This window comes from Python bivittatus, unplaced genomic scaffold (genome assembly GCF_059951505.1).
Source record: "Python bivittatus isolate LINGU-HERP-01145 unplaced genomic scaffold, Pbiv_v1 ctg000430_np1212, whole genome shotgun sequence".
In the NCBI taxonomy this organism is placed as follows: domain Eukaryota; kingdom Metazoa; phylum Chordata; class Lepidosauria; order Squamata; family Pythonidae; genus Python; species Python bivittatus.
The window spans coordinates 3,670,308-3,691,350 of record NW_028277071.1 but is presented as its reverse complement, the minus strand read 5'-3'; the positions used below and the strand labels follow the sequence as shown (position 1 = coordinate 3,691,350).

Here is a 21,043-nt window from a genome sequence, read left to right as displayed (position 1 = left end):
AATGATCCTATATTCATAAAAAAGGTAAAAAACTCAAGAGCCAAAGTGGAAGCCTGAAATTGTAAAAAGGAGGAGGAGCAGAAAATGTGTTTTTTACTTATAAATATAAAGTTAGGCATAGAGCAAAGTAGTGGGAAGAAAATGAAAAGTTCACATAGAGAAGAAGAAAAGCATGAACTAAAAATAGTTAGAAAATTCAATCAGCAGATTATTCTTTGTTTGTCTTTTCAATAAATATCAATGTACAATTCCTTTGGGAAGGATACACATTTTGAACAGAAAACTCTATCTTTCGTATCATTTCCTTTTTAATATTTCTCTTTAGATGATATTTGGTTCTTCCCCAGTAATGAATAATAAAGACGCAGCTCACTTTTTTCACCAGATGTTCCCAAATGCCAGTCATCAGGATATGGGAATTCTCAGATTGCTGCTTCATTTTAATTGGGTCTGGATTGGGGTCATTGCTCTTGATGATGACAATGGAGAAAGATTTGTACAAAATGTCCTTCCTCTATATGCCCAGAGAGGAATCTGCTTTGAGTTCATAGAAAGATGTTGCATTAAATCTGGTTCCAAGGATGGTGCAGAGGTACTGTTAGATTGGTTTCCAATATCCAAAGTCATTCTCACAAGCACTTCCAATGTGATTGTTGTATATGGTGAAATGCAGACTATGATAGCATTAAGAGTGTTGATTGTGTTACCACAAATGGACGATCAAGAAATGAAATCAAAAGTATGGCTTATGACAGCCCAGATGGAATTCACATCACTTCCCTTTCAAAGAAATTGGGATCTAGATTTTATCCATGGTTCTTTGTCATTAGCAGTTCATCGGCAGGAAATGGTAGGATTCCAGACATTTCTTAAAGTCAGAAATCATACTGCAGAAAAAAAGGATGGCTTTGTGAGAGACTTCTGGGAACATGCATTTAATTGTTCCTTCCCTAACTCTAATGAATATGGGGAAGCCTGCACTGGGGAGGAGAAGCTGGAAATGCTTCCTGGATCTGTTTTTGAGATGAGCATGACTGGTCAAAGCTACAACCTCTACAATACGGTCCATGCTGTGGCACATGCTTTGCATGACATGCTTTCACTCAAATCCAAACACCGAACAATCACAGAGGAAAAAAAATGGAACCTTCCAAATATAAAGACTTGGCAGGTAAAGTCCTGAGCCAATCATTTATTTTATTACATTAGAGTTTTCTAGACTCATTAGTCTTGTACTTTACATGGTTTGAACTAAAAACCTCAGTCTCTCTCATAAGGGGTTTGCAAATCAGTCAAGATCCATGTTGAATTCAAGATTTGAAATGGGCAAGATTTGATTGTAACTTGCAATAAATATTTGAAGACAGCAAAACTTGATTTGAATGAACTGAAGGTTCAATTTGATAGAAGAGTGAACCACAGGATGTAATAGGAAAACATTAGACACCTTTAACTGCAACATTTTGGGCAGAATGAAATTTAAATAGGAGGGAAAAGTGATCCTTTAAGACATAGGCACTGCATAATCTTCACAGGACTTCCCTGCCCTTTTGGACTAGTAGTCCTCTTGACTTTGCCTACTACTTCAGCAGTAGAATATATGTGAATTGTTTTCTCTCTCCCACCAAGCAAATAAATTCTAGAAGACAGCAGAGTAACATTTCCTCAATGCTCCAATAGACATGGTTTATGACATGAACATCAGAGAAGCTTTATTCATATATGGAAGAAAAGCCATATATAATTTTTGAGCCTATGCAAAGCTAGAAAGTCTATCATATTTATCCTTCCAAACTGATTCAAAGACTCAAGATACATTTAGATGCATAGAATCAGTTCAAATGTTCAATTCAAGTTCATGCTATCATTGAATATTCTTTTCATTCAATCACTCCACCAAAGCCTCGCCCAGACCTGACCATTCCACAGAAAGTGTGAAAAGTTATGAAAATGGTCTCTTTGTATTTTTGCTGAATTCTTTGTGAATTCTTACCTGTCATTTTAGGAACCATTCATTACTAGACCTTTGCAAATCATTTGAATCATTTGATTTCCCCAGTAGGGAAATCGATGCAGATCATTTCAGGAAATCAATTTGTTACAGTTGTTGAAACTGAATTGTCAAACCAACTCAGTTTGATGCAGAATTCTGAAAAGTTTTGGGGGGAAATGTGCACAACTCCTCCAAATTGATATAGAATCATTGAATTCAATTTGATGATCCAGTCTCAATGTTTGATTAAATTATCTTCAAATGAAAACTCCAAATGGAATATTTGCATAGCCTTATGAATTCTGTCTCCTGTAGGTGGGATTCTGCAATGGACCTGACTATGACTTTTAGTAGTTTCCCTTGCTCTCTATTTCTTCCTTTTCTTTTAGTTACATATTAATAAAGCTCTATATGTCAAACCACAAAAGTAATTTTATATTCCATCTTTTCTCTTTCCTACTCTGCATCTTGGCTTCTTTGCCATGATGATCACAATTGCTTTAATTCCTTGTACCATTGCTACTGTTATTTCTAAAATCTGTGTTTAAACCTGTTGAAATCTTTTAAAAATCTCATCTTGTCACTTAAAAGAGAATTCTTTAGATGTATGTTTTTCCATGTCCTTATACATTTGTTATCTCCCCAACTCAGCTACACTACTTTTTAAGACAAGTATCATTTAACAACAATGCCGGGGAAAAAGTTTCCTTTGACCAAACTGGGGAATTTGAAGCTGGTTTTGATATTGTCAACTGGGTCACCTTTCCAAACCAGTCTTTTTTTAGAAACAAAGTTGGAAAGATTGATCCCATGGCTTCCCCAGAAAACATGTTCACCATTCACGAAGACGTTTTTGTGTGGCCTAAGAGATTCAACCAGGTAGGTCCTGGGTACATTTTGGGGTATCTGAAATAGTTCATCACTGCCTTGCTAAGGAATCAGATTGAACTGGAAAGCCATTCATTATGCAAATATTGCAATGATTCCTTGTGTTTTCTCTGATAGATAAAGCACTTTTAAATAATAGTTTCTAATCCTCTCCCAATTTCTTACATAATAAGATCCATATAACACGGTCTCATATTTCTGGGTATCTGTCAAAACTGGGAAGACATTTGGTGTTTGTCACCCTTCCTTCTACCCAATACTATTCCTTGTGAATAAGTCAAGATAGTATCTATGGAAGTAATATACTCCTCCCATCTACCATGCTGTGGTGCTTAAACATGATGACAATATTTTCTTGAGAGAACTTCAGAACTTATTGCTTAAAATACTGTCACACTCTACTAATGGTAGGGCTGGCCCTGACTTTACCAGATTTATGCAGAAATGTTCTTAGATTTGATTGGCTAAAGTGCTACATCCTCTCATTTTGGAGAGACACTGATCCAAAGAAAAGCATTTTTCCATGTACAGTTCCAACAGCCAAATGAGTAAGGAATGTACTTTATAATCTATGATAATGTCTTTGCCAGATCAATTAACTTATTGGCTATAGCTGTAATGCTAATTGATAAAATTCAAAAGGATATCTCTGTTCTCCACTTTTTCACAGACACAACCTTTGTCTCTGTGTAATAACTATTGTCCTTTAGGTCATTTTAAAGCAAAGAAAGAAGATCAGCCATTTTGCTGTTATGATTGTTTTCCATGTCCAGCAGAAAAAATTTCAAACCAGGAAGGTAAAAATATTTCTAAGTACAATAGCTGAGAATTCTATGTTCCCTAAGAATGTCTGGCCTGTTTTGGGATGGGATGTAGAAAAATGTCAAAGTCAATGCTACCATCCAATAGTGACCTGTACGTGTGAACCCTACATGTGGAATATAGAATTGAACCATATTTCATTTCCCAGAGATTTGAAAGTATTTTCACATGCTAGTACCATTGTCATTCCTGCATTTATTTCACAATGAGCTGGTCCAGGAGGGTGTGAAAATGTCCTATCTTTTTACTGAGCAATCTCCCACAAGTGTTCTGCTGCTTCCTTAGCTTCCTAAAGTTTCCCTCAATCTTTATATCTAAACATCAAGGGAATATTCTCCCATTAGCCTTTTTTCAGATTGGGAATTATAGCCTCAGGGAGGCTTCAGAACAATGGAATGATCTCTGAAACAAAACAACATGTTCCTCTGCCACAGTTCAGGCATAATAGATCCAGAGTTCTGCATCAGTTGATTACTTCCAAATGTTTGGTATCTTGCTTAGTATTATCATAACATTTTAAAACCTTACTCCATTTTTAAGCACTGTATTAATTGACTTACAGATATTAAATCTACATGAGGCAACTTTGGAGCAGGCCCAAAAGAATATTTCTTCTACTATCTTAAATTTCAAAGAAATTCAGGCTGACACATTTCCCTAATTAAATACTGTCTTCTCTGAGATATCCAATATATTCAAAGCAATTCTATTCCACTGAAGGAAGGAAGGAAGGAAGGAAGGAAGGAAGGAAGGAAGGAAGGAAGGAAGGAAGGAAGGAAGATAGATAGATAGATAGATAGATAGATAGATAGATAGATAGATAGATAGATAGATAGATAGATAGATAGATGATAGATAGAGCTAGCCTTCAGGAAGAAGGTGAAATCTTGCTATGCCAGGTGGCCTGGGGGGCTGATAGGGGCACACATCATTGGAACTGGCTCATGGAGTGATTGGTTCTACCCCCCCCCCATCATCTTGAATTGTATAGCCTTCTTATGTATATAGTCTTTTTATCTAGTATGATTTTTTAATCTAATTTAATGTGGATATTTCTATTTTTTACGGTTTTTGATGTGGTGTGATTTTAATTTTGAGCTGCCCAGAGTCACCCTTTGGGGGAGATGGGCAGCATATAAATTTAATAAATAAATAGTAAAACACACACCCACACATAAAACCATAATCAACTTATTTCTTACCAAGGAATATTCCAATACTTTATTCCAAATTTATTGGAAAGTAGTGTCTTATCTTCATAATGCTGTTTAGTTGTTATAAAAGTGACCTGTAGGTTTGGAATTATCCAATACTCTTTAGGAAAATCAATCAATCAATCCTCAATATGAGTATAAACCAAGTTTTCTTTTTCAGATATGACTAATTGTTTTGAGTGCCCAGAAGATCAATATCCAAACAGTTTCCAAGATTCCTGTATCCCAAAAGATATAACTTTCTTATCCTATGAAGAACCACTGGGGATCATTTTAACTGTTCTTGCTCTTTGCTTGTCATTCATCACAATTTTAGTGCTTCTAATTTTCATTAAATGTAGGAACACTCCTATTGTCAAAGCCAACAACCGGAACCTCACCTACATTCTTCTTATTTCCCTCCTTCTCTCTTTCCTTTGCACTTTGCTATTCATTGGCAGATCTCAGAAGGCCACCTGTCTTCTTCGGCAAACTTCTTTCAATATTATCTTCTCAGTGGCTATTTCTTGTGTGCTTGCTAAAACCATCACAGTGGTTTTAGCTTTTCTGGCCACCAAGCCCAGCTCCAAGATGAGGAAATGGGTGGGAAAGAGATTGGCTAACTTTATTGTTCTTTCTTGCTCCTTTATTCAAACCACTATTTGCACTGTCTGGTTGTCAGCCTTTCCCCCCTTCCCAGATTTTGATATGCATTCAGTGACCAAAGCAATTGTACTTGGATGTAATGAAGGCTCAGCTCGCATGTTCTATTGTGTCCTGGGCTTTATGGGCTTCCTGGCCATGGTCAGCTTTACAGTGGCCTTCTTAGCAAGGAAGTTACCTGATAGCTTCAATGAAGCCAAGTTCATCACCTTCAGCATGCTGGTCTTCTGTAGCGTTTGGTTGTCTTTTGTTCCAACCTACTTAAGTACCAAGGGAAAGTACATGGTGGCTGTGGAGATTTTCTCTATTCTCAGTTCCAGTGCTGGGTTACTGAGCTGCATCTTCTTCCCCAAATGCTACATTATGTTGTTGAGACCTGACTTAAATAATAGAGAACAGTTAATAAGAAATAGGAAGTCAATAAACTGATGTTCTCAGGAGATCAATTGCAAAGAGAGCAATGGAAATTATTTTTTTTAATGTAACATTGGTCCATACATTTATGTGGTGGCAGAGAATTAATTGGTATGTATGTATACGTCGGTGCCTGTCTAGACAGAGATATAGATATAAACATAGACATAAACATGGATATGTATATTAACATAGATGTAAACAGTCTTCCAGGGTCTGTACAATATGTATTACAATGATACAGTGACATTGACATATAGAAGGGAAAAATGTCTTTATATCATTTTTATAGATAGATAGATAGATAGATAGATAGATAGATAGATAGATAGATAGATAGATAGATAGATGATAGATAGAGCTAGCCTTCAGGAAGAAGGTGAAATCTTGCTATGCCAGGTGGCCTGGGGGGCTGATAGGGGCACACATCATTGGAACTGGCTCATGGAGTGATTGGTTCTGCCCCCCTCCCCCATCATCTTGAATTGTATAGCCTTCTTATGTATATAGTCTTTTTATCTAGTATGATTTTTTAATCTAATTTAATGTGGATATTTCTATTTTTTACGGTTTTTGATGTGGTGTGATTTTAATTTTGAGCTGCCCAGAGTCACCCTTTGGGGGAGATGGGCAGCATATAAATTTAATAAATAAATAGTTCTTTTGATCAGCAGCCCTATTAAAGGTTTGATGATCCTTAGAGAAGAAGAATGTTTCTGCCCTCTAAATTGGAAATTATTGGACCAGTCGGTTTTTTTTTTTTTTTACATGTTACAGCTACTTGGAGCCACAGGTGGGAGCTGATCATCAGGTGGGGACTAAAGGTGTCTAGGGAGCAATCCCTCCCTGGATATCCGATACACAGGATCAGCAAGGCCAGCCAGGCTCTGGGGTGGCTGTGTACTAGAGTACTCAACCAACACAACATCCATATCTCCACAAAGCTGACACTCTACAGAGCTGGGGTTATCCCTTCTCTCCTATAGGGATGTGAGTCCTGGACTCTGTACTGAAGCCACATTAAACAACTGGAGAAATTTCACATGCATGCACGCTCTCTGCTCCATCCTTAGCATTTGTTGGCAAGATTGTGTCTCCAATCTGGAGGATTGGATTGCACGGAAACTACCAACACTGAGTCCCTGATTATCAGAGCCCAGATGTGGTGGGTGAGACACATCATCAGCATGGACAACCACTGTATGCTTTGCCAGTTGCTCTATGGTGAACTAGAGACTAGAAAGAGACCTCAAGGTCATCCATGCAAGTGCTATAAAGACATTGTGAGGGAAATCCTATGCCACTGTGACATCAAGCCAAGGGAACTAGAAGCTGTGCCTGCTGACAGACCCCACTGGTGAGCCCTGTGCTATGAAGCCTACACCAGCTCTGACAATGGCTACTGCCAAAAACTGATGGAAAACTATGAGCAGCATCACAGAGTAACTCCCACAGTTATTTTAACAATGGACTTCCAGTGCACCCATTGTCCTAGACTCTGTGCTTCCAGACTGGGACCACAGAGCCACCTCCTTGTTCACAGCTGTACTACACAACAATGTGTCTTCTTCAGACCCAAAGGACTACCATATACTATTGCCTGAGATTACTATTAGCCTCAGAATAGTAGAACATTTAGGTCAGAAGGGCCTGATTACATTCCATCCTCATTTGAAGGCAGGCACCGGAGGGAGGCAAAAAAGAGAACTAACGGCCTTTTAGTTACATTAACTGAGATCTGCTGGCTTCATTATTTGACTAAAAAAGTCAGTTTTGCCAGAAAGCGAACCTCTTTCTACACTTGGTATACTAAAAATAAAGGGAAAAGATATGGTTAACAGGAAGGTCCATGCATGTTCTATTTTGTCAGAAAGGAAAGAATCCAAAACTTATGGTTCAATGCATCTGAATTTAATCAAATATAACTCTTCATGGGAGACGTTAAATGGGTAGAAACTAATCTGTGCCATTAGTTTCAATGCAATGTTGCAATAGTACTGCTTGATTTAATCCATTTGGAACACTTTAAGCAATGTTGCTCAATTGTATAACCATCCCCAATCCAGTAGTCAGTTTGTATCATTAGAAAATATATATGAGATGTGTCTTCACTGTAAATGAAACGTTATGGACATAACTATTTTGCAGAAATATCTTTGTCCTTGAAATGGGACAATTTATCCTTCTTTATTTCTTAATCTTCTCCCTTCCCATTTTCTTTTAGACACCAAGAAAGACCCAAAGTTGCTCATTGAGTGAGATGGGCAGTGAATAAATTTGAAATATAAATAAACAAACAAACAAATAAAGCTAAAGAGCTACCTGGAGACTTGGTTGTTTGGGCCATCTGATGAGAAATTGTACTTGCATAAAAATTTGCCTCATCATTCTGAAATCACACAAAGATAAAAACTCAGAAAATATTATTGAGCTGCAAAAATGCTGATTCTTAATATTCTTCTAGACTACAATTCCTTTGCCTAAGTACTGGAACCCTGAACAGGAACAGGTATTTTAAATGAATTTGTGATGGAAACACATAATTGTGATTTTATACTGAGTACAGAATGAGTATGAGAGGCTTACATTGATGCAACTACTGGGAACCTGTGGAATCAAATCACAAGACCCAAAAGCAAATAATGAAGGGTTCACTGCAGTGTTTAGTAAACAGTATGTACTGGAGGGGACCCCACCAAGGGATAGTGAGAGACACCCCTGCAAACAAAAGAGATGCACTGATATTTATACATTTCACAAAAGGGGAAGGAAGCAATAACGCATACATAGTCATATGGTGATACAGGCATACATAAGTCATAGATCTCAACTTTCTTCCTGCTCCTCTGCTATCTACTATGAAAGCGATAGTCTTACTGAGAAGAAGAAATCAATTCAGGGTGCCAAAAGCCAGAAGGAACCCATCCTCCTTCAAGAAAGATTCCAATGTTGCTATAGGGACGTTCTGATCAGGTCTTTACAACCAGCCTAGTTCACCCCAGCTCCAAGGCTGCTGCATGTTCTTTTATGTTTCAATTTTGCTTAATTGCACCCATTCATCTGAAGACTCTGAAAACTTATTTTCCTCACCTAAAAAAGTATTTTCCTCACAGAGTCCTTCCCAATGACCTGTGATAGCCAGATGTAGTTGCATTGGTGGCAGTCAGCCAGATGTTTAGACTGGGTTTGACACTTTTATCCACCTGTTGAGTCCTTCCCAAGGACCTGGGATAGGCAGATGTTGCTGTTTGATGGTGTTAGAGGTATCATTGCAGGATATAAGCTGTTCCAAGTAAAGCTGCCTTTTGCAATTCGTTGATGGTGCTATTTTGGGATTGCACCTAAGCCACCTATAACTATTGGTACTATGTTTCCTTTTTTTTCTCATAGTTCTTCTATTTCTATTTTCAAGTCTTTGGACTTTGTGATTTTCCCCAGCTATTTCTCTTCTATTCTGCTGTCTCCAGGTATTACAATGTCCACTATCCAGACTTTTTTTGTCTTTCTTATCAATAATTGTTAAGTCTGGGGTATTGTGTGGCAGGTGCTGGTCTGTTTTAATTCTAAAGTCCCAGAGCACTTTAGCTTCTTCATTTTTTATTACTCTGTCTGTTTGGTGCTCCCACCAGTTCTTGCTTGCAGGCAAATGGTATTTCTTGCAGATATTCCAAGGAACCATTGTTGCTACTTTGTCAAGCCATTGTTTGTAGTCAGTCTGTGAGATCTTCTTGCAGCAGCTAACTAGGTAATCTACTGTTTCTTCAGCTTTTTTGTAGAGGCAGCATTTGCTGTCTGTTGCTTATTATTATTGTTGTTATTTATTTATTTATTTATTTTATTGGATTTCTCCCCCACCCATCTCCCTCACAACAGGGGACTCTGGGTGACTTACAAAAAACATTAAAATTATAAATACATCTAAAACACATAAAACATCCAAAATTTAAAATTTAAAATTTTATTATTACTATTATTACTTTTAGGAACATTTTTATGGCCCTATTAAACCCACACAAAATGTACAGTTTTTTTTAAACTTAATTTTCCTTTCCTTTCCTTTCCTTTCCTTTCCTTTCCTTTCCTTTCCTTTCCTTTCCTTTCCTTTCCTTTCCTTTCCTTTCCTTTCCTTTCCTTTCCTTTCCTTTCCTACTTGAAATACTTTGAAGATAGGACACACACAGAGACAAAAAAAATTCCTGTCAGGCCAATAACTTCCAAGCCAATGTATTACAACAGATCTCTCTCTCTCTCTCTCTCTCTCCCTCCCTCCCTCCCACACACACACACACACCCAGGCAGAAAGTACATGGATACTGCCAGATGATTGCAATGATGGATTGGACTTCTACAATGATTGCTTTCACCATCAAGATAAAGCCACAATCAACAATTAAAAACAAACACAAAAAAATCCAAAAACACAACAAAGCTTTAAGAAAAATGAACCCTCTCTTTATGCCACAATCTCAGCAGGGCAAAATGAGGTGTCATCCAAGGCTCACAAAAAAAAGTGACATCATAATTGAACAATTTGCCAAAGACAGGGCACTTGTCATCATGAATAACATGAATTATATGAGGGAAGTTGAGAAGCAATTCTTCAACATCATCTTCATCCAACTTCTCTCCTTAGTTCCCACAACAACTTAACACCTAGGCTTTCATGCCTAATGGAGAACCAGAATTCATGGTTTCCCAGTTTCTGGCCCAGCAGTTTCCCCAGTACACCTAAGTGGCTCTCAAATTTTCAGATTTGAGGTAGAGGGATATTAGTATGGATTTTCCTCTACATTAAAAAAATGCTTCTGGAGAATATTGTGAAGGCTTTTGGTTCTTTTTTTGGCAGGGGTGTTACATAGCTCATGGGTTACAGGACTCGAACCTTTCATTTTGAAATTAGTGCACATTATATTAAAACCCGATTTTCACACAGCATTGTCTTCTTGATTAGCTACTCCTTTCTACTCTGATTGGAGTTCAAAATTATTATCTAACATTTCAAACAAAAGATGAGGATCAGTTCTCCAGGTTCTGAAGTGAACTTGGAAGAGATTGTCAGAGCTACTGCCTTGTATGTCACCTTGATGTGCTGATATGAGGAAAGAATACAGAACCTCAAACTGCAAGAAACCAACCAAATGGGCTTTATTCAGGGGGTCTGGTATAAAAATCACTTTCATTTCTTTATTAGTTGCTCCTTCCTATTCAGATCAGGTCTCAGAATAATGATATAACATTTGGGGGAAAAGATGCAGCCCAGTAATCCAGCTGCTGAAGCCAAAATGGAAAAGATCTCCACTGCGACCATGTACTTCCCCTTGCTGCTCAGATAGGTGGGAACAAATGACACCCAAACACTGCAAAAGACCAACATGCTGAAGGTGATAAATTTGGCTTCGTTGAAGCTGTCAGGTAAATTCCTAGCTAGGAAGGCCACAGTGAAGCTGACAGCAGTCAAGAACCCCATAAAGCCAAGGACAACACAAAACATTGTGGTTGAACCTTCATTACATTGTAGGACAATTTCTTCAGCTATAGAGTGCATGTCAGAATCTGGGAATGGGGGAGAAATTGCCAGCCACACTACACAATTGAAGAATTGTGCCAGGGAGCAAGATAGGACAATAGAAATCGCCAGCCTTTTCCCCACCCACTTCCTCATTTGGGAGCCTGGCTTGGTGGCCATGAAAGCAAGAACCACAATGGTGGTTTTCCCCAAGATACAAGAAAGAGCTACAGAGAAGATGATGCCAAAAGCCGTTTGTTGCAAGAGACATTTCCCTTGGTCAGGTTGCCCAATGAAGAGAAAAGTGCAAAGGAAGGAGAGCAGGAGAGCAATGAGAAGAGTGTAGGTGAGGTCCCTGTTGTTGGCTTTGACAATGGGTGTGTCCTGGTGTTTAATGAAGATCGCCAGCACCAGAGCTGAGATGAAAGAAAAGGACACTGCGATCACTACCAAAAAAATCCCCAAAGGCTCCTGATAAGTCAAGTAAGTTATGCTTTTTGGAAGGCAACCATCCCGATCCTTGTTTGAATATTGATCTTCTGGACATGGGAAACAATCATCTAAGTCTGGAAAGAAAGAAACAGGCAACAAAACCTTTAAAAAAAACACTATTATTTTGAAGCAACGTCAGTTCCATTTTTATGAGATAACCACAATGGAAAATTATGAAACAATTCAAAGGTGAGAAATCTATTGATCCTCCTAGTTAGAGTCAACTGATTCATTTTATCATCTAATATCTTACTGAACTATGAACAATTAGTTCAAATAATTCATTGCCGACCTGTATAATATGATGTAAAGTTCAAGATTTTAAGTCACCATAATATCGATTAAAAGTTTAGCCCCCATTTATATTTATTTGATCATTGGTATATTCAGTATATTCCTTCGCTTACCCATCTGGTCAGCTATCTTCCCTTCTGGACACAGTCTACAGTCATAGCAGCAAGATAATTTCCCTTCCACTTTTATCTTGCTATGGCCCAAAGGACATTTCTTGTTACAGATGGAAAGAGGTAATGTCTGTTAATAAATCAAATTGAAATTTTTTCACATGAAGAATTTATGTTTTGGGATTGTTCTTTTTATCGCTTATATATACCCAAACTCTTCATATCTAATCCAAACCTTGGTGCATGATTTTTCAGTTTTCTTTCTGGTTTAAGTTCTCCACTGAATTCCTCGACTCTTCCTTATCTCACACAAATTATACTAATGGTCTGATCATGCCTAACATAGCATCCTAAAGATCTGTTCTGAGGAAATCAGTTCCAGAGTCTGACCACAGACTCAAGAATTTAGTGGGTATGATTCTCTGAAATTATAAGGCTGAACTGGGATATAATGTTCATTCTAAAATTCTGTCTTAGAAATGGAGAAACAGGTAAGAAAGAAGTTTTTTGTGTCATATTCCTTTCCTCATTGATTACTTTGTTTTATTTTTAGGAAAAAAATGCCTTCCCCCTCTCCTTTAATGAATTTTATAGATAGGGTGCAATCATATTTGAAACGTTGCCACACTTTGATTAGATAGATAGATGATTGATTGATTGATTGAGAGAGAGAGAGAGAGAGAGAGAGAGAGATCGAATCTGCCACAGAAAGTCTTTGCTTTTGAATCATATATTTCAATATAATTTGATATATATTTTCAATATATTTGAAACATATTTGATAAACAGAGTTTCTGCAAGCTATTTCTGGAAACCCATTTGAATTCTGGATAGTACGCAATCATATTACTCCACATGGATTAGCGGAACTAGTTAGCTAGTTAGACAGATAGAATCTCCAGCAGAAACCCGTTGTTTTTGGAATATATTCCAGGACGTGGTGGAGTAGGGTCTTAATGACACTGGAGTTTGCTGGCGAGAAATGGTTGGCACTCGGTTCGATCCCAGCTCCGCGTGTCAGGGTGAGCTCCAGTCATTCGTCCCTAGCTGCTGCCATCCTAGCAGTTCGAAAGCATACCATCCAAGAGTAGATAAATAGGTACTCCCATTTCAGTGGGAGGAAACACTGGCAGCGCTTTGTTCGGGGAAGCAGGAACCAGTGCTGGATCCGATCGGCAGAAAAAAGCCAGACGCTGGATGCGACTGACGCAATGGGTGGGAAAAGATCATTGGTGGAAGAAAGCCCAGATGAGCTAACTCCTTGTGACCCTGCTGGCCACAATAGAGTAGGGCTGTAATTGTAATAGAGTAGACTTGTAATTGTAATTGTAACTGTAACTGTTAGATGTTGTACTATGTGACCCACCCAGAGTCCCCATTAGGGGAGATGGGTAGAGATAAATCCAATGTAGTAGTAATAATAATAATAACTACATAGTTTCTGCTCATTATTTCATCTATTTCAGAGGAGGCTCTTAAAAATTTAACTCTAAGGAGATGAACTCATGAACCATGTATATGCCATTTTTTAAAATATTTCCATTCTGTTTCAATAAACTGTTTCTGTTAAGGTATATACTTTTCTAGAGTGTCATTATTTTACTAATGAAGTCAGAAAAACATCTTGCATATTATTTACCTATTTTATTTGTCTATTTAACAAATATATATGGCTGCCCAATTCATATACAGTGACCCTGGGTGCCTTACAAAGTAAAACCCCGAAAAAAAAAAAAAAACATCGACACCCATTCCCTACGGCAGCCAAAAACACAATCAACACAACCACTTGATGGGCTGCTTTTCAGCTTGGGGTTGCATCTTCAGGGCCTTCTAGAACAAGATCAAGGTGGGGGCCAATCTTCACTGAGAGGGAATAACATTCCACAAGGAGGGAGCCACAACAAAAAGGGCCCTTCTTCGTGATCCCATCAGATGTACTTCCTTCAGTGATGGGACCTGCAACATACCCAGCCTCCCCACTCTGGTGGGCTGGGTAGATGTAACTGGGGAAAGATGATTCTGCAGATAACCAGGCCCCAAGCCATTTGTGGGTTTAAGGGTTGTAATCAGCACCTTGGATTGAACCCTGAGGCAGATCATCAACCGATGCAGCTCCCACAAAAGAGGTGACACATGCACAAATCTGGACTTGTGCAGATCTATGCGGGCCCTGCATTTTGAACTAACCAAAGCTTCTGAATCCTCTTCAAGGGCAGCCCCCTGCACAGTGCGTTACAGTAGTCCTAGCAGGAGGTGACTAGGATGGGTAACAGTGAGAACAGCATGTTGGTCCAGGAATGGGTGTGACTGATACACAATTGGTAGTTGTGCAAAGGCCCTCCTGGACATGACTGCCACGTGCCCCTTGAGGAGGACTTGTGAGTCCAGGAGAACCCCCAGATTGTGCACTGGGTCGATCTGGGGCAATGCCATCCCATCCACAAGCAAAGATAGTAATTCTCTGAGAACCAATGAGCCCTAAATCCAAAGCCACTCTGTCTTGCCAGGGTTGAACAGGTTCAACAGGTTGCTCCCCATCCAGACCTCAAGAGCCTCTGGGCACTGTGAAAGGGCAATCATGGCATCACTTAACCCACCATGGGCAGAGATGCATAACTGAGTATCATCAGCATATTGATATCTCAACCCATGTGACAGATGATCTTATCCAGTGGCTTCATGTAGATGTTAAACTGGAGTGGAGAAAGCACTGACCCCTGCGGGACCCTGCAAATCAGGGGCCATGGGTCGGACCTCTCGCTCCCGACCAACACTGATTGAAAATGGCCTCGGAGGAAGAAAGTGAACCAAGACAGCACAGTGCCCTCCATTCCCAACCCCTGGAGTGCTCCAGAAGGATACAATGTTCGATGGTATCGAAAGCCACGGAGAGGTCAAGTAGACAAAGGTTAGATGCACTGTCCCCATCCCACTCCCACCAAATAACATTAAAAACCTTGACCAATGCTATTTCCATCCCATAACCAGGCCTGAATCCTGAAAGGGGTCCAGATAATCCATTTCATCTATGATCCTCTGGAGCTTCAGTGCAACAACCTGTTCAACAACCTTCCCCAAGAAGGGGAGGTTGGAGACAGAACAAAATTTGTCCATCAGGGTGGGGTCTAGCAATGGCTTCTTAAGAAGGGGGCAGAGCACAGCCTCATTGAAGGGCTATGACACCACCCCCTCACTCAAGGATGCATTAAATGCTGCCATTACCCACCCACTCATCACCTCCCAAGAGGCCTTTACCAGCCAGGTGGGGCACGGGTCTAAAACACAGGTGGTTATGCTCACACTCCCTAGGATCCTGTCCACTCCCTTGAGAGAAACAAGATGAAACCATTCCCATTTAACCAGGCAAGAGCCTGCCCCAGGCACCTCCACTAGACCAACAAGAACATTTAAAAAGGGTGTGACCACTATTTCTAGTGGGCTCCTGGATGACCTGGGATAGGCCCATGCCACACTTGATAGCCAGCTGGGCATATTTCATAGAGGAACTCCTCCCTCTGGCCCCAGCCAAGAGTCAGTGACATATGCCAGATCAGTCTTCTCTGTGATGGTCATATCAGCAATAAGGGGGGCCTTATTACACGTTCATCTGGCATTTAAAGCAACACCCTAAGACCCAAGCTTCTGTTGATCTGCTGACAAGGTAAATAGGTTGAGGTCAGGGGACTGGAACACCAAACTGGTATAAGATGTTGAGGTTCCATTCCCTGTGAGCACTGCACCCCCTCCCCCATATTTCCCCATATCCGACACCACCAAAACACCATATTTCCCATATCCAACACCACCGAAACCCAATGCCCTGCCCCCTTCACCCACCAATCTCTCCATCCCCCATCCTTAACCTCTCCTCTCACTCTAAGGGAACCCCCCACCAACACCAGGGGTAGAGGTAAAACCCAACTGTGCCAAAAGAGTAGTTCTCAGCACCTTGGGTCACCACACCCTCCACACGCACACCATATCCTACAGGAGCACCTCCTACCCAGTTGCTCTCATCCACCCAGCAGGGAGCCGCTCCACCAGCCCTTCCCTCCAGCTCTCACACAGAGGAGAGGGTCTAATCACATTCCTGTCACCTTCTTCCACCACTCCACCACCCCAGATCCCCATTAAACCTCCTCACAGGACAAAATCATGGTATTGAAAACAAAGCAGTTTGAGATTAGCTTCATCTATGGATGATAAAATGATGTTATCCTGCAAAATCTCCAGCAGCAAGAGAAGGAAACACATCTCGCAAAAGTTGCTGCAGCTGCCAGCCAATCACCACATGATGCAAAGTCATTCAGATGCCGCCTCTGCTGTCTTCACCAGCTCCAAATGTCTATAGTTTCCAATGTCCAAAAATCAGATGGAAAGTCCAGCCAGCAGCCTACCATTCCCCACACCAGTAGGTCCAGCTGCCCCCCTCAGTGGAGGCCAGGGGAGCTCTTCTTCCCCACTACCTCTGTCGCCTCTATCGCCATCACGCAGCCAGCACCACCTTAAAACAGCCACAGCTTCACTCCGGCTCCTGGACACCAGCCACTCTGAATCGCTAATGCCCAGAGCGTGCTAAGGTAATACTTGTGGGATTCGCAATAGGGGGGGGGGGTACTAAGATAGCTTTGCATTGGAACTAAAGAAATGTTGTAGGTATAGAAACTTTAAACCAACTCTTTCAGTTTAGTAGTTTATATTCATAGCACATCCAAAAGAAAACTTTAGTCTGATGCTGCTTAATAGCTTAATCTAAGTTTTTTTTTTTTTTTTAAGCATTTAGTTGCATGGATCAGTGGCTAAATGATTTCATAAAAATTGAAAAATGAGACAGACCTGGTTAAATATGTGGGGCCAAACAGCATCCTTGGCAGAAATGGTGAGAAGATTGTTTGGGGGAGCTGTGGGGTTGATCTTTCCAACTTGGACTCTCAGAAAGGACTGGTTTGGGAATGTGACCCAACTGAAAATATCAAATCCAGTTTCTAATTCGCCTTTTGGGTTAAAAGAAACCTGTTCTCCAGCACTGTTGTTAAAGGAGACTTGCTGCAAAAAGTGATGGAGCTGAATGAAGAAACAAAGAAATAGAAATATTAACTGGATTCCTTGAATGATAAAGACAAATTTCAGTTCTTTCAGTTTGGCCTATGCTCAATGGAAAGTAAAATTTTGCATCAATCTACACTATAAAAAATCAGAAAAGAAGTGTGTCCCCAGTCACATGCATTTTCTCCCTTATCACCTAATTAAATATTTCAGTTGAAAATTTTCCAGATGAGACTTCAATCACAAAATTAAGAAAGGGAGAAATCCAACAGATCACCTTTCTCAGATCAGTTGAGCAATCCAATTCTGTTTACGTGACCAGGTTACATTCCTGAATTTTGCATTAGTGAATATTACCTGCCATGGTGATCGAACGAAGAAATTCAATCTGTTCTTATCAATTATTTGACCCCCTTTGAGTTTGGAGGAGTGCATGGCCCTCAGAGCATGTTCCACAGCATAGACTGCATTGTAGATGCTGTAACTGATTCCACTCATGGTGGTCTCAAAGACAGAATTAGGAAGAGTCTCTAGCTTCTCTTCTCCAGTGCAGATCCTTTCAGCATTCCCGTCTATCATCTCACTTGAAAATGAGCATTCAAATGCATCTTTCCAGAAATCCCTAATAAAGCCATCTTCTTTTTCAAAGTTTGGGTTTCTCTTCTGCATAAATTGTTGGAATCCTGTCAGCTCTTTTGAGTGTATTGCAAAGGACAGAGCACCATGGAGAAAATCAATGGGCAACTGTCTTTGCATAAGAATGGAGGTGAATTCCATCTGGGCTGTCATGATCCAAACTTTGGCTTTTCTCTCCTTTGGAGTATCATCAGAATCTAAAATATAAATCATTACTCTCAAAGTCACCACGCCTGTAATTTCAGTATTCAAGATCACTGCAATGACTGTACTCCCCATGATGACTTTGTATAATTTATCTGCCTCCTCCACCATTTCAGCAGCTTGATTTCCATACATCGTTTGGGGGATACATTGTATAAAGTCAAAGCAGATTCCTCTCTCTGTAAACATGGAAAGACTCTTTTGAATGAACCTCTCTCTATCTTCCTCATACAGAGAAACCAACCCCACCCAGGTCCATCCAAAATGCAATAGTAAGTGCAGTATTCCTTGAAGCTGATACAGCTCACCTGGGAACATCCATTTGACAAAATGTGCTGCTGCTTCATTATTCATTAATGGAGCTGATCCATATGTGATCTAAATAGGGAAAAAATAGAAGAATACAAGCAAAGAGGTATATTTCAAACGAAAAATGTGCAACATTCATTTTTGTTTTTTGGCACCCTTGCTTAATTTTTGAAGACAGTCCCCAAGACTTAGTATATGCCAACTTTCTGGTTTGGGTAGAAAGGGCATAAGAGCCTTCCTTATCAGTTGACCAACTTAGCATCAGGAAGTTTCATACTGTGTTAAAGAACGGTAGTCATGGTGATCTGCCATGTAGGTCAATAATTGGTTGTATTCTTGCCATTTGTTATGGGATACTTTGGGGAAGAGTTGTCATGAGGACTCAATATCTGAAAGTAATAAAAAGCTCATGAACTTCCCATCTTGCTCCATTTTTGTGTCTCACCTGGGGAAATTTGTAGTTGCACAGAATGGTTGCCATGTTGAGACAGGTCTGAGAACGGGGTCCTCCAATGACAGCCACTGTGGTGGTCTGGTCATTACACTTGTAGTTGGGGATAAATTTATCTTTTGTAGATAGAAACTCCATTGTTAAAAGATAAGTTGAACTTTCCTCCAGATGGTCGGTAGCGATGTGGAAACCCAGGCTAATATTGGGTAAAATCTCAGAATGTTCATTGGTCTCCTGTACAGCAAATGCCAGAGCCAACATGTGTTGGTAATTATGAGTGAGGAACCTTCAGTGAGAATTATAAACTATGTCAATGTATTTCTGGTGCAGAATCCGACATTTGCTATCTTTAATTGTGATATGTATTCACACACACAGAAAATGTAGTACTTATTGTTTACTTTAGACACCTGGAATTTATTTATTTATTTATTTATGTATTTATTTTTCAAATTTCAAACAAAAAGTGACTCTGGGTGGAATATTGGCCTTTAGCAAACAATAGCCCTAGATTATATGGATTGCAAAGCACTGATGTGGCAGGGGGTGGGGGATACCTAACATTGAGCTGAGACAGCTTTTGTAGCCTGGTCTTTCCTTTCATTAAGATTCTTCTTCTAGAAAATTGTAAAATTCATGGTGAGATTTCTCTTCCAGGATTAATTTGTATGTTTGCAATAACATTCCAATTCAGAGTAACAAAAGGGGAGGATTTGTATGATTTCAAACTTATGGACACAACATTCTGGAATTAAATTTAACATTTGGGCCTTGTATCCTGTAAAAAGGGTAATTCAGTTCCATTGTCCCACAGACTGCTTCATTCCCTGGTTAAATGAAAGGGAGAAAAAACCAGAAAATTCTAAGATAGTTTTTCTATTTTCATGACAACGCCATAGCCTAGATTAGTCATATTTTTCCCCTCATGAAGCAGAGGACTGTGAATATTCCTGAGGAAAAATAACCGATGTAGTATTATGAGTGAAAAGAAGGATACTTGCCTCATTTGAGTCTCTACTATTAGGGGACAATATGTTTCTCTGAGCTCTAGAATTTAGACATGACTAAGGGCCTTTGCAATCAGTAATAGAGTAACCATTTTACATTTGAGCAGAAAAGGAAAGTAGAAGAAAGAAAGAAAGAAAGAAAGAAATAAAGAAAGAAAGAAAGAAAGAAAGAAAGAAAGAAAGAAAGAGAGAGAGAGAGAGAGAGAGAGAGGAAGAAAGAAAGAAAGAAAGAAAGAAAGAAAGAAAGAAAGAAAGAAAGAAAGAAAGAAAGAAAGAAAGAAAGAAAGAAAGAAAGAAGATACAGCATTTAGGTGGTGATGGTGGTGAGTATGAGATGAGGATGAGGATACTTACAGGTACTGATCAAGCACATCATGAGAAGGAACACTTTGAAAAGTGACCTCATTTGAAAGAAAGAAGACCTGATAAATAATAGCCCCAATGATTAAGTCTCCAGACTGATAATACTTGTGAACATTTGGAAGAGGATGAGTGAGGTTGCAGTTGTGAACAGGAGAAATGCACATCATCGTAGGAGAAAAGAATAAAACCAGAGTTCTGAAAAGAAAGAACTCAGTATAAAATATGGTCATTGTAGACATCAAAGTGTAGCTCCAATGTTACCATTCAACTGAGGAGCTGGGTTGGAATTAACCAGCCTCTCATGAAAGTGAAGATCATGAAGTATCTCACCTCAAACAGGCATTCCTGTTCTCCCTTCAGGCAGTTGTCTATTTCTGAGCTTATTTTAATGGAATGGATTGTAATGTTTGAGCCTGAGCTCATTGTTTTTTCAGAGTCTACTGGGATTCCCTGGAGACATGGAGAAGGAGGGACAATGGTGATACTAATTTTATAATTACTTGGGAGATAATAGCTTACTTTCAATAGTACTTTCTTTGAAAAATGTCAAAAGGAAACATGTTCGTTTTATCTCCATAGAACACCCGCACTGCTGTTAACTTTTAAAACTTAGACATGAAGCAGAAAGTGCTGCACCGTATGCACAAAG

General features: G+C 39.6%; 2 protein-coding genes across 2 annotated transcripts; one reads left to right on the top strand and one right to left on the bottom strand.

The window, feature by feature from the left end:
• Nucleotides 1-412: 412 nt before the first annotated feature.
• On the top strand, nucleotides 413-5,988 carry LOC112543397 (vomeronasal type-2 receptor 26-like). Its single transcript, XM_088144017.1, has 4 exons — nucleotides 413-1,171; nucleotides 2,645-2,872; nucleotides 3,552-3,678; nucleotides 5,078-5,988. Exons 1-4 carry the CDS (start codon nucleotides 413-415, stop codon nucleotides 5,986-5,988), a joined length of 2,025 nt encoding a protein of 674 aa, XP_088000143.1.
• A 5,161-nt stretch (nucleotides 5,989-11,149) lies between these two features.
• Nucleotides 11,150-20,561, bottom strand: LOC103053484 (vomeronasal type-2 receptor 26-like). Its single transcript, XM_088144016.1, has 5 exons — nucleotides 20,386-20,561; nucleotides 19,019-19,310; nucleotides 17,782-18,642; nucleotides 12,379-12,505; nucleotides 11,150-12,045 (listed from the first exon to the last, which is right to left on the bottom strand). Exons 1-5 carry the CDS (start codon nucleotides 20,559-20,561, stop codon nucleotides 11,150-11,152), a joined length of 2,352 nt encoding a protein of 783 aa, XP_088000142.1.
• Nucleotides 20,562-21,043: the final 482 nt, after the last annotated feature.